Source organism: Protobothrops mucrosquamatus, unplaced genomic scaffold, assembly GCF_001527695.2.
Source record: "Protobothrops mucrosquamatus isolate PMUCROS unplaced genomic scaffold, P.Mucros_1.0 scaffold656, whole genome shotgun sequence".
Taxonomy (NCBI): Eukaryota; Metazoa; Chordata; class Lepidosauria; order Squamata; family Viperidae; genus Protobothrops; species Protobothrops mucrosquamatus.
In genome coordinates, this window is record NW_015386945.1 from 58,121 (window position 1) to 79,067 (window position 20,947).

The 20,947-nt window shown below is 32.5% G+C and overlaps 1 protein-coding gene across 1 annotated transcript in view; it reads left to right on the top strand.

Moving 5' to 3' along the window:
* Positions 1-558: 558 nt before the first annotated feature.
* Positions 559-20,947, top strand: part of LOC107289219 (glutaminase kidney isoform, mitochondrial) — a 56,048-nt gene continuing 35,659 nt past the window's right edge. The window contains exons 1-7 of the mRNA XM_015817924.1: positions 559-680; positions 1,011-1,140; positions 4,316-4,395; positions 6,975-7,138; positions 10,983-11,041; positions 20,143-20,175; positions 20,783-20,841. Of these exons, the coding sequence (XP_015673410.1) occupies positions 610-680; positions 1,011-1,140; positions 4,316-4,395; positions 6,975-7,138; positions 10,983-11,041; positions 20,143-20,175; positions 20,783-20,841 (596 nt within the window). The 5' untranslated portion in view covers positions 559-609. The remainder of the gene's footprint in view (positions 681-1,010; positions 1,141-4,315; positions 4,396-6,974; positions 7,139-10,982; positions 11,042-20,142; positions 20,176-20,782; positions 20,842-20,947) is intronic.

The following is a 20,947-nucleotide window of genomic DNA, read 5'->3' on the forward strand; positions in this document are numbered from 1 at the left end:
AGGCCGCCGCCCGGAGCAGCAACCCTGGCCAGCACAAAGCATGCAAAACAGCCTGCTAGCAAGCTCAAGTATGTTAGAGCATCGAGGTGGCCACGCCTACCTGGCCACACCACCCAGTCTGCTGTGATCACCCTGGCCACACCCACCCAGTGGGCCACACACCCCGCCCTCCCTGAGGGAACCACAATGCTGATGTGGCCCTGGCACTTTGCAATAAATAAATGGGTTTTGGGTTGCGGTTTGGGCACCCGGTCTCTAAAAGGTTCGCCATCACTGGTATATATCATATAAGTTTGGTAATGATCAAGTAATGGGAAGGTTACTAAAACTGAGTGTCACAGAAATTTTAAGTTTTAAAGAAGGCTGTACTACCATTTTACTCACATGATCAAATTTAGGGAGTGTGAATATATGTATTTTAAAACAAAACACTGTAAACAAATGTCTGTGAACTCTCTATTGCAATCTAATGGAAAAGAAGATCAGATGGGAATAAGAATATTATGTGAATTAGTGTTCTGAATAAGAAATATCTGTGATGCTTTTTTTATTTTACAGGCTTTAAAATCTACAGGTTTACGAACATCTGATCCAAGACTGAAAGAATGCATGGATATGTTAAGATTGACGCTTCAGACAACATCAGATGGTGTCATGCTAGATAAAGATCTCTTTAAAAAGTAAGTACATCAATAGATTTGCTACAGCTTGTATTTAGCATGTAATAATGAGGCAGTAGGAAATGATACAAATGAGCACTGATCAGAAATACTTTTCAATATGCAATTCCTCCACATCTGATTTCAGGGAAGGAGGAAGAGCATTGAGGAGACCAAAGTATGTATTATATCAGTCGTGGATATCTTACCTTCAGTAAATTATATCTTGGGATACAAATATAGTCTTTAGATTTCAGAATCACTTTTATTATCTCTGTAATGAGAGACAGTATATGGTATTATGATGTGGTTATTTTCACTCATGTAATAATAATTTTTCATATTTCACAGATGTGTCCAAAGCAACATTGTGTTACTAACACAGGCTTTTAGGCGAAAATTTGTCATTCCTGATTTTGTGTCTTTTGCCTCTCATATTGATGAGTTATATGAAAATGCTAAAAAACACTCAGGAGGGAAGGTAAGTGTCTTATTAAAAATAATTGGTGGCAATATAGAGATGGGTAAGCTGCAGTTTATATTTGTTTGTGCCCTTCAAAACATCCTGAGATCATGCCATCAATCTTTGTGGAAAGGTATAGAATATTCTCCATGTGATTTTCATTGATCTGTGGACTGAAGGATGGTTTTAAGTGCAAGTAATCCTCACTTATCAATTGCTTGTTCAGCATCTATTTAAAGGTATGAGAATACTGAAAAATGAGATTTACAAGTGATTCTCAGAGTTGTTGTCATTGTAATGTCCTGATGGTTATGTAATTGTGATTTGGGCGTTTGGCAACTAGTGCATTTATAATGGTTGTAATATCCCATGATCACTATTTGCGACCTTCAGAGCTGGCTTCCAACAAGCAAAGTCAATGGGGAAGCCAGTAGGAAATTGCAAGTCATGTTCAAGTGACATCATGCTTAATGATCCATGGCACTTAATAACTGCATCTAGGATAGACAGTGTAAATCAGAACAGTCACGTGGTATTTCACTTTGCAACTGCATTGCTTAGTGACACAGTTGCCAGTCCCAATTGCTTTCAGTAAGTGAGGAGTACCTGAATAAGTTAGTGATGGGCTTCTGTGAGATAAAACACTCCCTATTCTGCTAGTTCCCCAAAACAAAGGAAAAACAGGTCAAACATATTCTGTTGTCATCTGTCCAAAGCTTTCCGTAATCTGCAGGCAGGTTAAGAAAGTACCCAGTCATGAGCTAGGCTAATGCTATTTAAAAAAAAATACAGTTCAAATTTTCATTTTTTATATATTCCTAAAAGTTGAGAGATGATTTGTCAAAGTGAGTCCCACAAAGAGGGTATAATTACATTTGTACATTTGTGTTTCCCAACAACTGATATTATTAATAAGCATAGATTGAGCAGATTTTTGTTTTCCCTGATTCCTTTCTATGTAGCATATGCAAGTGAATATATACAGTAAGTTCCACGGTTTTTTTAAATTAGAAATTTAAACATCTATGCATATCTCCTATATCTGTGGACATCCAAGAAAATGGAGCACAGGGTTATTATTTCCCCCACCCCAATCATTTTGTTATCTTTTCCTTATGTGTACATTTTATAATGAAAGCAAATCCAATAGAATATTGGAATATTTAGGACAGTAAGTTTTTGTTATGCGTTGGATTTTAATTCTAACCAGTAAGTGAATGGCATTTCCCCCCCCTCTATCTATCTTTTCTGGCTGCAAGTATTCTGTCTCTAGAATATTTTTATACTTGCATAAAAGAACAGTCATAATTTTATGTAAAATGCTATCATCTGGAAAAAAGGATTTTTTTGGGGTATAATAGCCTGCTTATGAAAATATTTTTTATTATATTTTATTATTTATTATAATTTATTATTAAAGTTTACAAATTACAATAATTAAAAACTAGTGTAAGAAAAATTAGAAGATGCAAAAGAGAGAAAGAAAAGAAAAATAGAAAAGAAAGAAAAAGAATATAATAAAGAAAAAAATGACTTGCCTCTTCATCATAACTGTAAACAATTTTAGTAACTTATCACCTTCTTTTAAAATGCAATAAATTGTCTCTTCTTCCCATACCCCTTCTCTTATCTATTGACAAATTCATAAAATCTTGTCATTTCAGTCCTTATGTCAGCAAAAGTCTATTAAGATAACAACATATCTATTTTAATTTAGATTAAAAAAAATTTCTATTCCTTCATTTTACTTCTAACAATTTTAGTCCATTCAAATAATGACATAAAACTTGATTTCTTTTTTTTTCCCCTTTGTCCTTTCTCACAAGATTCCTCAAAACTTTAACAAATGTCTTTGGTCAATGCAATATAGGAAAGTTATCCCGGTCACTTGGTTTGCAATTTTTATATCATTTTTAATTATTAGGACATCAGCTAGTTTCTTTTGTATGGCTAGTGTAACATCTTTTTATGTCATTCTTGTAGCCTATATTTTAAAATATACTTTCAAATCAATCACAGTTGTGTCAGATAATATGTCCACAGCATGTTAAACACAATCTTGTTTACAGAGGCAGACACTCTTAGGATTAACTTTTGGGTCCATTGTTCAAAAATATTGTTCAATATGTCCATAGTTAAAATATTTTGCTTCATTCTATATTAGTCAAGTTTGATCATTGATCAATTCTTTAATTAATTAATTAATTAGTTTTTTTTTATTCTTTAATTAAACCCTTCCAGTTACCTCTGCTATCCAAGTTTTAAAGTCTTATCTTACTATGTTTTTTAAAGAATTCAAAATAAAAGCAGCATCCCAAGAAAAGGATTCTTTGTAATTAATTTCAAAATCGTATTTCAAATTTATCTGGACCCTTAAGTCCATTTTTAAATTTCAAATCAAAGTTTTAATCACCCTTTTTGCTGTTTATTCCAGGAAAAAAAATTAAGTCCTTAAACTTGTATTTAAAACTTATTTCACAAAGGATTGAAGGGAATTCACCCATGGTATAAAACTTGATGATCCAAAAGTACCTGATAGCTAGCAATTTCCAAAAGCGATTAGAAAAGAAAGTATGCAAACGTCTGCTTGTCACTATAGTCTTGTTTTGCCTGGATTGTCTGCATTATACCTCTGCAACTGATACCCATGTTTAGAGTGGTTTGGAATCAACATGCTACATTTTGTACTATGCTTTTAGGAAGCTATTTTGGTTCTATTCACATATAGTTAAACTATAAATCATGCTGTAAAAAACATACTAGTTGGGATCAAATATTGACAGTGCCAGTATCAAACAACATTATGGCTTACTGCGATGTGTATGGTAAAACTAGTCCTAGAATGGCACACCTATTTGGGCTGATAATAGAGGCACCAGAGATTTGACCATTTGCAAATTATTCATTTATATACTTATGAAAGAAAAAGTGCAGATAACCTTGAGTGAATTCTTAAAATTAGTTTCTATAAGCTTTACCATTTTTCATATAAAGTGGACAAGAAGAAAACTATAGCGAACCTTTTTTTTTTGCTTTTGTTCGCTTGGTAGATCTTGCTTAAAAAAATTGGGAGAGGTTAGATAGGTGTTTGTGCCTTTTATTATTTTAATAGTTTTTTAATAGCTGAATTTCATGTATTCATTATTTGTAACTATATAATCTAATTATTTTATATTGGATTTTTTTTGTGTAGGTTGCGGACTATATCCCACAACTGGCTAAATTCAGTCCTGACTTATGGGCAGTTTCTGTTTGCACAGTCGATGGGCAGAGGTATTGTAGCTTAAATATCTGAACTGATGAAATAATTTCAGTTGTAGAAAGAGAACCAGAGACATCCTTTGAGGGGTTAATTTACAAATATAAGGTAGTTCTGTATAATCCATGATGTATGTTTCTTATGGTACTAGAGAAAAGATAGGATTTTTAGTTCTGCTTAAGGCATTCTAGTTTTTAGTAGAAAATAGAATGATGCTTCAGAAGTTGAGAGTTCCTTTTTTGAAACAATGTTTTTACATCTCCTGTTCCTCAAAACAACATGCTGATAACTTGATTGTATGCCTTTTGTGCATTGAATAATCCTAATTTAATTATCCATGCTATGTTACAATATTAATATAAATTACGGTTTTATAATCCATTCCTGGTTGTTACACAAAACATTTCAGTTTTTTTACACATCCATATATGGATTGCCATGATTCCTTGGTCCTCTTTTTGATTTAGTGATATTATAGATACTGCTGGGTTTTTTTTGACATGCTCTGTTTCTCCAAGGCTAGCAAGCGTAAAGTTACACTTTCACAAGGTAAAATCCAGTTTTGGACAAGAAATGGATTGTTGCAAATAATTATCTTTGGAAAATGTAATTCTAAAAAATACAAGATGCATAGCATTAGAAAGTACTCGTTAATGAAGAGTTATGGCAGACTTCTAAAATTTATCTTGTCCTTTTAATATTTCTACATATGACCTGATTCACGTTATCTTAGCTCATTAGAACAGGTCTTGAAAATGAAGGGGGCATCAAATATATAAGAATGTTTAAAGGAGAAATTAAAGTAGGAATTAACATGAATCTAATATAAATTGCAGTATTCTGCAATTGAAACTATTCAGCATATATTATGCAATTCTTGAATAGCCACTTTGAAACCACGAAGCTTTGTTTCCATGAAGATTTGAAATAGCACAAACTAAACATGCTCTTTTTAGTTTGAGTAGATAATTTGTACAATTGGGAGAAAGGAATTCATTTTTTCTATAGTTTTTAATTACACAAACTGTCATTTGCTTATTTTTATCTTATGTACACAATCTATTTTAAATGATAATGTATGCAGTTCTATATAATATTGACATGCATGCTTAGCAAATATGAACAAAAGCCAATTTTCCTCTATGGATATCAAAAAATTCAGTGCCATCAGAATTAAATAGGATATAACTAAAATTTGTAAAGTGTTATTCAAATAGCTTTGAAGTAAGTCAGTTTTGGAAAGTTTAAATCTGTTGTAGATTTATTTAAAAAATAGCTCATTTGCATTTATACATAGGATTAGATACAACCATGGGAAAATTTAAATAACAGATTTGAGAATTATAATTTCACTGATGGATGCTAACACATCACGCTTCTTGAACAATAATTTAGGAGTTTTATTTCCAAAAATGGCATTGACAAAAACATGAAATTTATTTAATTAAATTTAATTTTAAAGTAATATTAATGCAATTAGCTAAAATATTACATTAACATTATGCTATTATAATATAATATAGTTAACTCCTGATATATTTAATAAATACTACTATCACAGGGAAATGACAATTTGACTGCAACTTATAGAGGAGGTCTGGGAATCCACTTTGAAGACTAGACTGAAAATGGTATAATCCTGCCTTACGTACATATAAGCATATTTGTATTTTATCAAACCAAATAACTGTCTAATCTAGCAGGATGTAATCATAATAACTTCCATGCTTTAAGTTAGAGTGGTTGATGCTCCTTGTAAGGAGTATGCATGTTGCTGTAACCAGATTTACCATCTTTCATTGTTTATTTTATCTGGGTTTGCATATTACTTTGTGTTTTTATGCTGTGAGTTGCCCAGAGTTAACTGGAGTCCAGCTTGGTGCAAGTTGAATTAAATAAATAAATAACTGGTGACCATTGAGATCATAACTAGTGGTCCCTGAGGTTCTCCATGGAATTGTTTGGTCTCTCTTACAAAGTAAATGCTGTATATATATATATAAATATTTCACATTTACTGGCTAAAAGAAATCACTGTTCAGCTTCATTGAATGACCATAGTTTCTGATAATATGATAAAGAACAATGACAATGTTTCTTTCTCTACATTATGCATGCTTCCATTGAGTGATACAAATTCCTTATTCTTTTTACTAATATTTTATTTTTTGTTTTATTTTATTACTGGATGTATACCCTGCCTTTCTGTTTATAGCATCCAAATACTTTGGATGTTGAAATATTTCCATATGATAGTTATATCAATTCCTTGATCAATTAGTTTTTGTAGCTATTTCATATTAAGAAGATAAATTATTTATTTCTAAACTTGTTTGCTTATATTTACTCTGAGTATGGCAAGTCTCTCAAATAACTGTTCAGGATTTGCTAAGGAATTTCGCTTTTATTTTTAATATGGTAGAGTGTATTTTCTACCATGTTAAAGATGAAATAGAATCTCTTAGATGTTCTTTTGTATAGCAGTGGTTCATAATAGAATCTTCCCAAAGCCTTTGCCTTAAAATGTACATTTTTTTATTTCTCAGGAAAAATGTGAGTGAATGTAATAAATAATATAATATTTATTTTACAGGCATTCTATCGGAGATACCAAAGTCCCATTTTGTCTTCAGTCCTGTGTAAAGCCTTTGAAGTATGCTATTGCTGTTAATGATCTTGGCACTGAGTATGTACACAGATATGTTGGTAAAGAACCTAGTGGATTAAGATTCAACAAACTGTTCCTCAATGAAGATGGTAAGTTATATGTGCAATTATCATTTCTTAATATGGTATCTATGAAATAGATTTGCGTGACAGAGAAGGTTAGTAGGTCTGGACATCACACGTTAAGCTGTTATTTTGTGCCTTACAAGTCAATGTTGACTCTTGGTCATTACCAGGACAAGTCTCTGCAGTTTTCTTGGTGAGATTTCAGAAGCAGTTTGTTGTTGCCTGCTGTCTAGGACTGAAAGAGATTGATCAGCCCAAGATCACCTGATTGGCTTTGCCTATGGTGGGACTAGACTTCACAGTCTCTTGGTTTCTAGTCTGGTATCTTATCCAAATTCGCTCTCTACACCTTAAGAAGAATTTAGCAAATTGAAACAAGTTCAGGAAGGACCTGACTAAAAATATAATCCTATAAGGAGAGACGGAAGCAATGGGGAATGCTTAATATTTACCAGAGAAGACTTGAGGGAGTGACAACATTTTTAAATAGCTGAAGGATGCTGCGCAAAAGAAGGTGAAGTCACATTGTAACCTGAACATGGCTACAGGTTATAGGAGGGCAGATTCTGATCGAACGCTAGAAAAAATCTTGAACAGTAAGAATGGTTACTGAGCAGGTACTAGTGGAATCTAGTACCCATAGAAGTAGTCACTTCTTCTTTGCTGGATGTGTTCAGCTAGAAGCTAAATGGACTTCTGTCAGAAATGTTTAATATAGATTCCAGCACCGATCAAGGGTTAGGACTAAATGGCTCCTCTCATCATATTTATTGATTATGACAACACAGTATTTCAAAAGAAGGATGGGGAGTCTGTGGCTGGTCATATGTTCCTAACTACCGCCCTTAGAAACCCAGGCCAGAATGGCAAATGGTCGGTTTTGCTAGGTTATTTTGTTTATAACTTGTGAGGAGACAGACATTAATTATTCCAAATGAGATACAAACATAGATTTATGCTATGCTAATGAGAAATAGCATTTGAGAATGTATTGCCACATAGCAGGTCATGTTGCTGTTCTAAAATCAATGGTTATTGTGTATGGTATATACTGTATGGTGCTGACTTATATGTTCAATACAAGATATATATATTTTCCTTTTTATGAGGGTCCATTTTCTCTAAGACATGATTAATTGTAATGCATAAACCAAGAATTAAAGCTAGTAAGGAACTGTTTAGATTAGTAAGAAAATAAATCAGGAAGTAAAATTGTGGTAAATAGTGGTCTAACCATACCTACGATGGATCAGTCACAATTATTTATACATATATGTTCTTAAAAATTGTATTAGAGTTTGATGTGAAGAAAATCTCATTTCTTTTGAATTCTATTATCAGCACTTTTTCCCACTAATTCATCCACTGCAGATAACAGTACCAAATTAAAGCATTGTAAATGCTTCTGCAGTTTGGAAACTGGTTCTGCTGTTCTGTGATTATTTCATAAAGTTAATTTGTGATCTCATTTGGTTCTGTTCAGTATAGTTCTGAACAGTATATTGAATATATGGTGAAAAAATGTGTATATTTCCAATAATTTTAATAGGATAAAATTAAGAGATTTCATTGGAACATACAGTGTTCCACTGTGCAGTGGATTTTTTTTGTATATTTAACAAGAAATATTGCTGATTCGGAACATTAAAATGACTCTTATATTACGTATTTGATCTAATAATATAATTAAATAAATGAGCTGCTATCTGCATTTTACATCAATTTTATTTATGCACTACAAATACTGTAAAGGCTCAAGCAATGTTTTTGGATTTTAATGGATGTGTTGTATTAGAAATATTTTCTTCCTTTTCTGATTATTTGCTCTTTTTGTGTGTGAGAGTTTTCTTTTACTTTTAAGTATGGGATATATAGATTTAATGGAACACAGGAAATACTCATGTATTGGCTTTCAGAGATATCCCCATAATTCTGAAGTGAATCTGACACTTCTTTTTTTTGTAACACTATATATATATTTCTGGCACATACTTGCTAGTTCTATATTTTTTTTTCTTTTCCTTTACTCTATCCCTTCTCTAAGGGTATATTAGTTGTTGAATATAAACAACTGTTATAAGCCTTGAGTTCCAAGTCATTAGTTTCATATAACTAACTAAGCTTTTGAAAGCTAGGATACAGTGACACCCTTGGCAAGATTCCATGTGTGCAAAGGTTTGCAGTCTGTTCCAAAAGACATATGCCTCAAATGTTATGTCTAAAAATTACTGTCACATGCTAGCTCATAATTTCATTTGGACTAGCGTGCATAGACTTTTATTGACCAATGCTAAATAAAATATACTGGTATTTCTATATCGAAATGTCACCTTAGTTTTCAAAATACTGACCAAGAATGCAATCTTGAAAGCAGCTGAAATTCAATTTCCCTGCATTTGAAATCCTTTTAAATATTTTTGAACTCTTTGATATTTTTTCAAAGATCCTTGAACCCATTTTGTACATGCTCTCATCTTAACCATTTATTACCAATGTTTTTATGGGAAAACTAGAAGACAGTTAAGTTTTGTTCTTGATATTGTGTTCTAGGTCAATAGGACCTCTTTTTGCATACAGAATAATCTCTAATTGATTATTAAAGCCCCTTCACATTGTACCTTAACTGATCCTGAGCAGACATTCCCTAGTTGACTGGGTAGGGACAGGCAGAAACTGTTGGGAAAACTATTGATCCCAAAGATACCCTAAGCCACTTATAAATAGTGAAACCACTTTGGATTTCATTTGGAAATCTACTTGATAACCAGTGCAGTTCCTGCAGCCGAGTTCTGACATGGCAGTTCTATGATTAATCAGTCAGCATTCATGTCACTGCATTATGGATAAGCTACCATTTCTAGATGGTCTTCAAGGGTAGAGTCATGAACAGCAAATTGTACTAATCTTATCAAAAGTTAGCACAGGTATTTTGTACCATGAAAGCCTATAGTTTGCACACTGGCCAAAATTATGCACAACTTTGAGGGAGTACAGCTTCTGCAAAAGCCAGATATGCTACAGTTGGCTTGTGACTCAACAGCCATTCCATCTTATTTGGGCTGAGTTTGTGTAAAAGATAAGCCAGGAAATCTATTTAGTTTTCTGAAATCATTGTTGATCATTGGTGCTTAATGTTATAGAAATTCGATGGTCGGAATTGCCCCACTCTCTGATTTCATTTTTTAAATGAGCCTATAGAATCCTGAGCTTATGTATTTGAGGTTGACATGGAGGTGCCTAATGTAATGGAGAAAAAAACTGCAGATAATTGCAGATAAGTGAAGCATTATTAAATTGAAGTGTATCTGCAAGAAAATGTACATCTGAGAAAGGGGATGAACTGTTTCCCCTTCACATTTGTGATTCCAATTTTTTTTTTAAAATGAAAACCTTATAAAATATGGGATAGTATGTAATGTTGGTTTAGGCTATCTTTACCATGACTTGAATTTGATAAAGATATCTCCAATTTTAACCAAATGATAAAATTGAAAGGATAACAATGTACGAATTTGAAACACTGAGTTGGGTTGAAGTAGTCCAAGCAATAGTTATTGAAAAATCATAGTTGCTATTTCATGTTGGGATTGGATATGCAGTCACATATATTAAAATGATAGAATAAAACTGGAAGATGATATAAAGAATGGGCACAAGTTCATGTGATATTGGAAATCAGATTAGTATTAAAAAGCAAAGAAAGAAAACATCAGGATTCATCCTCCTAATTAGATGGAAAACATGGCATCAGCTGACCATAAGAAAGATAGCTATGAATAATTTGACTAATTTGTGCTGAAGCTTTGTTCATTTAATTTTTTGGAAGGTACATTTCTGTGATTAGATCCTTTTTTTTATTATTTTACAGACAGACCTCATAATCCTATGGTGAATGCTGGAGCAATTGTGATCACCTCTTTGATCAAGGTAAAATATGTACAGTGAATATTTCTGACAGCTGCACTAATAAATAGTTTGTAAGAAATTATAAGCAGAATTAGATTCCATATTTTGACATGGAAATTTTCCTATACTGCTTCTTTCAGACCATAGAAGCATGTAGTCATTATCACTTGCGTGCCTCTGAAATTGTTTTCAGTGCTTGTTTTTCAGCTGCCTGTTGCTCCCCAAATTCAAAAAGGAGTTTTGGGATACGGAGCAAGATAAGGTTTAAGGGGGAATGTTGCTGGTATGTTTCTCTTTCTCTTTCCCCACCTCCCTCACTTTTACGTTATAGTTTGAAAGACTTTCATAAAATCCTAACTGCTTTTGAAACTGGGTTTGATAAAAGTTTCTTTCTTTGAAAAAAATTAATATAAATATACCTTTTTAGATTGTGGAATGACATACTTTGATGTACAAATATTATATTAGACAAACTTGGGAGTTTTTTTTTTTATAAAGAAAGCCCCTCATAAAGTTACAAGTTGAACCTTTTAGCAGTTTTAGTATGGAGTTTCATGTTTTTGTAACTTTATTTTAAGAATGAGTTAGAGTTATGCTTCCATTGAGAGAACTATTTTTTCATTAAATAATTCATTTTATATTTCAATTTATACATTCACCAGATATAAAGTTAAATCCCCTGGCACTTCCTTAATTTTAAATATTGGTACTTTTGGAAGTAATGTCATTTTTAAAATATTTGGCTTAATAATTAACAGAGTTTTGGGACAGATTTCCACAATTAAAGTATACATACTTTGAATTACAGGTTATTGTTAATCTTTAAAAGTATATATTTATATATATTTATCTATCACTAAGATATCTCAAAAAAAGTTTTTAAAGAACATTATCCCTTCTCTTTAATTTTGTAGTAGAGTAATCAAAATGGAGATTTTAAATATTTGATTACATCATATCCTTATAGCTTTAATTTTGAAAGGCTATTTTAGTTTTGGCTCATGGTTTTCTGCTTCTATGTAAAACAATTCCTGCTTTAAACATTTATCTTTAATAGCTGTAGGTGAAGGAAAATGGCCTTAAATTCGACAGGTAAATTTATTCATGATTATTTTTTTCCTGGAGGTTTAAATAACTTAAAATTCATCTTGACAATGAGATTTTGAAACAAGTGGTAGACAGTTCATCAGACAGCTCAGTGCATTTCTTGTTCACACAATAGTCTTTTATACAGTAACCCAATATATCCTCTGAAGTGCACACACGTTTGGAAATTAATTTTATTAAAATTAATGAATTGCCGATCAAATACATATTTTATTGGGAAGCAAAAACCCACTTTAGGTTTCAGGCCATTACAGTATATTGCAGTTTTCCTTTTTACTGCATGCAGTTGTAATATAAAAACACAGCAACAATGTTACAAGTCAGTATTGAGTGCATTGAAACTTTGCATGTAGTATCTGCATGTCTAGCAGACATAAACCACCATATTGTACTGTTATTTGTTTATAGTGATTGTAAGACATTTATGTGTTCCATCTTCTGGGAAGTTATTTTATAAAAGTTGTCTACGAATTGGGAAAATTCAAGTAATTAAATTAAAATTAACCTTTCTCATCTTCCCCCCAAAGTTGATTTAAGACTTACTCTGATAAATTAGATCTATTTTGATGTGCTGTAATGATGTGTGACATTTCAACAGCCTCACAAATAAAGTTATAGAACCTAGTAGTCCATTTTCACAGGAAACACCTTTGTAAATCTTCTCTTTTTAATTAATTAGCTGAAAGCATTTCTGTCGTGTTCAAGTATTGGACAAATAAATATTTTTGTGCATTTTGCACCTTCAATTGAAGATTAAATCCTAGAAATCCAGGAATTTACCTGGAAGAAAGGCAATCCCGAATTTATAACAATCCTTCCCAAAAGAAAGAGTAGACTCTGTGTATGTGCACACATATACATACACATACATAAATTCTGTGCAATACCCTGTTTTCCCATTGTATCAACCTAAGGTCCATTTTGTGTGCCCCTCCTTTCCTAAAGCCTTTTTCCAAAAAAGGGGCCTAGATCAGGAGAAAACAAAATGAAACTCCCCTACCAATTAAAATTAATTATTTGTAAAAAAATTGGTTATGTATAAAATTGACTTACTGCCATCTGCATATACCATTTCCTCTCTCACACTGAAATTGATATTATACATGCAGACAAGTTACGTGAGGTGAATCTGTGCCAGAAAGCAAAGAGCGAAGCCCTATTTAGTTGTTAGGAAAGGTTAAATGCAAGCCCTCACTCCTTTCCCCCCTCCCCCCCCAGCAAGCAGTGGGACAAACTTTAGGCTAATCTCTCCAAGGCATTAATGTTTTTTAGCAGGAATTTCTGCTATCATTTGTATCTTCTGCTTTTCATATTTTATTCTATTCTTATCAGTAGAAAGTGGGAAAATCCCCTCAATTCACAAATTTGCAAGTCTTAATAAGAAATCTGTGGAGTTAGCTACAGATGAAATTCCTAGGTGTGCACAAATATTTGATAATAATCCTTACCATATTAGTGCAACTTCTTATTTTTGTTTCATGGTAGCTTGTTCAAGCAACTGATATTTGAAAATAGCAAAAAAAGGGCCTGTTTAATTCCACTCATTTTGAATCGCAATCCAAGTAGTTATACAAAGACTTTGAACGTGAAGAGCTAAATCATACCCCCCCCATCTGTGGCTCTTTTATTTGTGCTCCATAGCATCAATAAAGACAAAAATAAAAATGAGTTATTTTTTAGAGCATAAGTGAGGAATCTGGTGGTTTCTCACTTTGGGATTATGCTCTCATCAACTTCCATGGCAACCAACACTAATAGGAGATGGAGAACCCCAGGTTACCCCCACTGTTCTATAACATTTTTCTTAAAGTGGGGTTTACATGCAGAGACACACCTTCTCCCTTACATGTTTCTTGCTACTATTCTGGAAAAGGGAGTTTAAGATTTCTTCCTGGCAGCTTGCCAACTAGTTGTTTGGCAGTCTTTTGATGAATGATATAAATGGGGAATGATATCACCAGGATAGCGGTACTACTCGTTAAGGATGCAGCAATCAATGCAATTTAATCCAAATACCAGTTGCAGTTGGCATGTGGAGGAGGTCTCATTGGTGCCAATAGCATTGCTTCTGTTTAGGATTGTAGCTGAGACAGGCACAAAAGTCCCTCTTTTCCTATGTGCGATAGTATCAGTGAGAATTGTGTTCCCCCTTCCTCGCAGTCAATAGTAAATAAAAAATTAACAAGCTCTGTAATGTGAGATCTAGCATGATTTAAAGATGCATCTATGTTGAGATTATAGGATAGAAGTTGGGATAAAATAATAATATGCCAAATCTAGTCTAATCATCTGGCTGACTATGCAACCAATCATAATAATACCATTGGCATTGACAAAATCACCATCACTCAGTTGCAAAAGTCAGCTTTACTTGGAATAACATACACCCTATGGTGATACCTTTAATATTATTAAACAACATTTGCCTATCCCTGAGTCCTTGGGAAGGACTCAATAGGTGGGCAAAAATGCCATTACCAGTCTAAATATCTGGATCAGTGTGCAATAATGGCGTGACTAGGAGGCTTGTTTGTAAATACTAGAGAGATTACATAGATGGGCCTTTGATTTTAGTTTGGAAAGATGTTCTTATTCTTTTAGCGTGGTGCATGCTCTGTATCATTTATTTGTTAGTTATGGTAACACATTGTGTCAGTTAGTTAAGAATTCTGAATAATAAAAGAGCTCAATAACATAACATATACTGGCATTTGAATTCCATAGTTTAATATATAAGCAGCCTCACATTCCTTGTGACAGCTGTTAACCAGAATGGTATCCTTCATACACTCTGGGCCCCATAAAACCAGGCCTTTAGGGCCTTACAGATGGCCAGCAGAATTGGGGCCTTTGTAATCTCTGCAGGGAGACTGTTCCATAGTGCAGATGCTATGGCATGTTCCATAGTGCAGATGCTATGGCAGAAAAGGCTCATTAATTGCTATTTCCTGGCCATTGGTGCCCACAACATGCCCATTCTGCTGGAAAGAAACACCTGGGGGGAAAAATGGTCCCACAGATAATGTGGTCCCAAGCTATGAATGACTTTAAAGGTGATAACCAGCACTGATACATTTGGCATATCATTGTTTTCTTTTTCTTTATCTGTGTTACTAGATAAAGTTGAGAGTATTTAATATTTTTATTTTTGGCTTCTTAGCTTCTTAGTTATGTTATGGCCATATAGTTATGCCCATTGCTACCATCTTAGAATATAATTTCCTATCATTTTGAACAGGGCTTTTTAGATATTTTTTTCTTGTGGTCAAAGATTAGTACAAAATAAAATTCTATAGTTAAAATAAAGCAGATTGCATATAAAAAAGAATAAGTTGTAAAATTAACTGAGCTTATCAGTTGGTCACCTGTACATTTTACATACGAGATAGCAGAATTTAGCTACATTTAGGGTAACAGTCACAGGTATCCGAAAGGAGAATTTGTAATAAAATTTCTGGAATGACCATTTAAGTAGGAAATATGCTTAAATGTGGGGTTATCAACTCTGGCTATGTGCCAGGATAAAACAGATAATATATTATAGTTTAACCATTTCAATAACCCCTTTGCTACACAAGCAAAACCTTAGAAAGCCATACAATATGTTATTTTTTTAAAAAAAAATAATCCCAGAACCTCTGATCAAGAGGCAAAGCTCTCTTGACAGAAGATTGGCTGTGCTCAGGTCAACTTCTTTTGCCCTTAGTCTCTCAAAGAATCCCATCAAGTTCTCATAGTATTGTTCCATACAATACTATGGAACAGAGTTTGAAAAAACATTTTTGTAAGATGTTCACCTCTTAATTCATATGTGGAATCCTAAGTTGTATCCTGCATATATGTGCCCTAATCAACTCTGTGTTCTGGTAAATTCACTGTGTTATCTCTAGTTAAAATGCCAGCCCACAGGCCGGTTCCATCATGCGGAGGCCGCGCCCACCCCAGCTCCGACAATGCGAAAAAAGTCATGATAGGTTACGACACGTCATGTGATGCAGCGAGTTTGACACCCGTACTCTATTTACAGCTTAAATGAATGTAAAATAATCACTAGCTTTAAACACAAATGCTGTAATTAAAAACAGCAGTTGGAGGTAAAACCACTTTTATTAAACATAACACTTTCTAAGTGAGGTTGTGGAAGAACTTGATGACTAAATCAAAGTGTCTGAAATATGGTAATAGAAAACAATTTCTTGCAATGTTCTGCGATGGTATTCAACTATTATATGACATAGTACAGTATAAAAATCACAGGATATATGATGCTATTAGAGAAGAAAATTTCAGCACTTTCCATAAAGTCTTAAAATATGGTTGACTTCATACACCTGTCTATATAGCTTTCTTGCAATAATAAGGAAGTGGGTTTGCCATTTTTAGAATTTTTATCTCAAAATTATGTTAATAGTAATCTTTGATATAGTAAGTTAGTGTATAGCCTCCCTTTAAGATATATTACTTTTTCATCTTATTTGAAACCAATAAAGGGATTGTTGCTTTCCTCTACAGGATAGCCCTTTATTTTCTTATATAGATGTAAGTACATCTATATAGAATTGAATGAAATAAATTATATAATAAGACACAGGGTTTTAAAACAGTGCTTTATTGAACAAATCATTGTTGTTCAAATATAACAAGCCATAAATAATAGAAACCATAGGAAATAGATCCATAGCTGAAGTAATATTCAGTCTAAATTCAGACACACAAAATTTAAATGCATGTACAAAAAATGTTTACAGTGTTAAAGGTGAAATACAATACAAAAATGAGACAGTGTAATCCCGTGCTATTGAAATGTTCTAGCCCATAGCTATGAAACCATTTTTAATAGGCTTTGAGGCTTATTTCTATACTTTAAATGTTCCAGCCAAATCCTGAACATAGGTCATCTTATAAAGTATATGATAAAATGTTGGTGTCATTTTTGCGGAAAGCTCCAATACACACACTTTCTTTGTGACAAGCTTCTGATACTGAAATACTACCCTATAACTTCAATATGTCTTTATATTAGAGTGGTGATTTAAAATACTGATAGGGTGGAATATATACTATTTTGCCATAATAAAATTTATTTATTGAATAAGTAATTCTTCAGAAATAAGTTGACAATTTAGAAAATCCACACAATTAAATCATATGAACTGCTTAAATCAGCAGTACCAGGCAACAGATCTTAATATAATTTGATGTTTGGTATTTCTCTTTACTAGTGCCTAGTATTTTAGAATTGAAACATATATAATTATTTTATGATTTTTAAGTTCTGACTGCATGCTGGTAGAATTTTGGCGTACATAAAAAATGATCCCTACTTCTTATTTAATATTGACATGTGTATAATTATATAAAATATGCATGTGTGATGTGTCATTGGATTGTTACAGTCTTAAAATATTTTGTGTCCTGAGGCTTACAATTTGTATATACACAATAGTGTGCATATACACATAAATATACATGCAAGCATGCACACTGTAAGTGTATATATGTATATATTATGTTCGTGAAGTTAAATATTGCATGGAACACTTCTAGACAGATTAATTGCTTGTAATTTTATAAGTAACTCTCCACAGATTGGAAAAATAGCCCTTCCAAAATACAAGTTGCTTTTGCTCTTTCTCATATTCCATCCTCAAACTGAAGACATACTTTCCATATTGTTAAGGTGGGGGTGTGGGAAAACAATATTGCAATATTTGGCATCTTGTTTTAATGCTGATTTTACTTTTGTTTTCCTTAAAGAAAAATGTGTCATGACCAAATGAAATGACATTGTTATGAACATGGATTTTAGGCGGTATTGGGAAAAAAATCCAGTATTTAAATGTTTAAATATGCTTATTCATACTTTTATTTTTGGAATTGTAAAAAAATACTATTTTCTTGGGTATCAAAATACTCTGGAGTTTAAAGCCAAGAAAATTCTGAATATGATAAATACTGAAATAAGTTTGCTTTGCTTATATGTTCAGACTCTTGTTTGATTTATTGATTCTGCTAATAGTGTCAAAATAGTGAAGGCTTTGGGTTTTATTAATCTGGGTTGGTTTTTTTTTGAGGGGTGGGAGGAGAATGAGATGTTACTATTGTCTTGCATTAAGCATCTTTCTCCTTTTGTCAGATGTAGGGGGAGAAATGCAAAACTTGTTTCAGTTTAACTGTTTTAACCATGCAACAATGATCAGTATAGCATCCCATAACTAATGCCGACCCCTCCCACTTTCCCAAGCAACATTCACTGTGCATTTAAAAGGTTTTTGTGGTTTAAATGTTGTTACATATTTTACAGCATTAGGATCTATGGAATATTTTGACAACTGCAACAGTTCAATGAAGTTGGTAATTTCTTCTTTTAATTATTTTTCATTGAACAGATTTGGAGTTACACTTTTTTTTTTAAAGAAAAGTTTGTTTTTCTAATGCTTTTCAACACATTGCATAATCTTTTAGCATATTAAATAGCCTTTGACTCTATGGGTAGCAGCATTTTAATTTGATTGATGTTGACACAATAGTATGGTATTCTTTCAGCTGGTGATCATACGTGAATGACTGTACATCACTAGATGAGCTGGTGCTTGTGGCTTCACGGATTGTCTGCAAGGTCCTAATCCACAGTAGAATGGGAAATGAGGCTGGCTTTATACATTTCATTGAGTAGAATGCTGGTACATACAGGCTTCAAGGTTTTTTCCCCCTTAAACTAACATTGTAAAAGTAATGTTTCATGGCTCGTTTAACTGAGGCCTTTAAATTTGAATTTGTTTGCTTTAAAAAATGGTAATTCCAGTCAATACTTGTTTAAATGTCTAGCAGCTTAAACATTAGGGATACAGATAAAACTGCCAGAATATTCTTATAATAATCAATGAAGTTTGTTGCTGTATCCCCGTAATCTCATTTAAAAAAAACCCCACATCTGCCTTGTTCAGTCTCATCTCTATAGAACCTTTGAGCTATGATTTCATATTACTTATTTTTGAAATTTTGGATTTGGAAACGTAAATGTTTCTGAAATTAAATACCAAATGTAGAAAAAAATTGCACATGCTCTTTAGGGTATATTTTTACTTGAAGGAGTATCCTCTTCAGTATCCAGATGCAAATGTAACAAGATTTTGATCCTCTGACCTCAGTATAGGCATTTAAGCCCTTTCCTATTTTGTATTAAAAGAGTTGTTTCCTTCCAGCATATATTTTATGCAAACTCTTTGTTTCAGCCAAGGTTCATTAATACACAAGCATGCTTATGTGCACACAATTTTAAACTTTACACATTTACTATAGCAATAATCAGTTTGTAGTGTTTTCTAAACCCAATCCCTTGAATTTAAGAGCAGCATTATGTTTAGCGGTCCATCAGTCTCTTTCTGGTACCAAACTGGGAGTCAATAAATATTCATAACTTTGTGATATTCTTTCTACCCTTACGGGTTCAGTTTAGCTAACTATAAAAACCCAGCATTTTTGTTATCCCAGTTTGTTAACACTGATGGCTGAAATATAAAGATACTAATGGGAAGTTTTTTAAAATGTGAGAAGCATACACATGCAGAAGCTCAGCACATTTAGACATAACCAATCTTTATTTTAATGCAGTTGTCTTTTTATTAGTTCTACCTAGCATTTAAAATTGTTCTACCTGGCATTTAAAAGCTACCTCCACAAAACAGTATTAACAGTATTAATTATAAATAGCTTGTAATTCAGCAAAAAAATTAAAAAATCATGGAAAATTAATGAATTCACTGACTACATTTCAAATAAAACTAGGTTCAGCTCTATTGTTTTATATTGGTAACATTTTTAACAGGCAATGTTAAAGTATTGTAATGCTTTGTATAACAATTGAGTAATCTAACTCTAGGTATATAGACTAACAAATAAAACTCTAGTCTAGTAATACATAATAGCATTTAAGTAGCAATAGAACAAATTAATCTATAATTAAAGTTCCCTTGTATTAATAAATTTTGTAACTGTGTCTTCTTTCCTTTCAGCAAGGAGCAAATAATGCGGAGAAGTTTGACTATGTAAGCAAACTTTTTAATTGTTACCATTTATTTTCTGTAATTTTAAATGTTACAAAATAGAGTGTTGCTATGTCCCATATTTTCACTTCATATCTGAAGTTTATTAACTGAACTCAAAATCACTTGAATTGGAATTGGACTCTATTACTAATTGTAAGGAACAATTTAATTATCTATTTTATATTTAAAACATATTATATTAAATATACTTTATATTTATAAACTATAATGTAGCAACACTGGAGGCAAGCCTTACTCATTTTTACAAGTGTTTTCTCTTCTGTACAATTTAGAAGCATTTGCTTTCCAGTTTTAAATAATGTCATTGAATTTGAACTAGACTAAAATTTATGTAGCATTTTAAGTGAAGTTAAGATAAAAATATTAATTTCTAATTTAAACTAACTATAATTTTATTTTAGACATAGCAGTAAATAGTAATTTATATTAAAGCAAAAACTGTCTTCATTCTTTCTCATGGAATAGATTTGTTCTTACAGAATGACAGCATTGCTTGATATCTAAACCTAACTTGGTTATTTGCACTGAATACTTACTATGAAGTGCTTTTTGGTACATTCTGAAAAAATAATCATGCTTTCCTTAGGTGATGCAATTCATGAATAAAATGGCTGGAAATGAATATGTCGGTTTCAGTAATGCCACGTAAGTATGTTTCCTAGATTAATTTCAACACTATGAGCAATAGTTAATATTAATGCTGCACATATTTTATTTTATTAATCAAGTCTTTGCTTCAGCTAAGACTTTG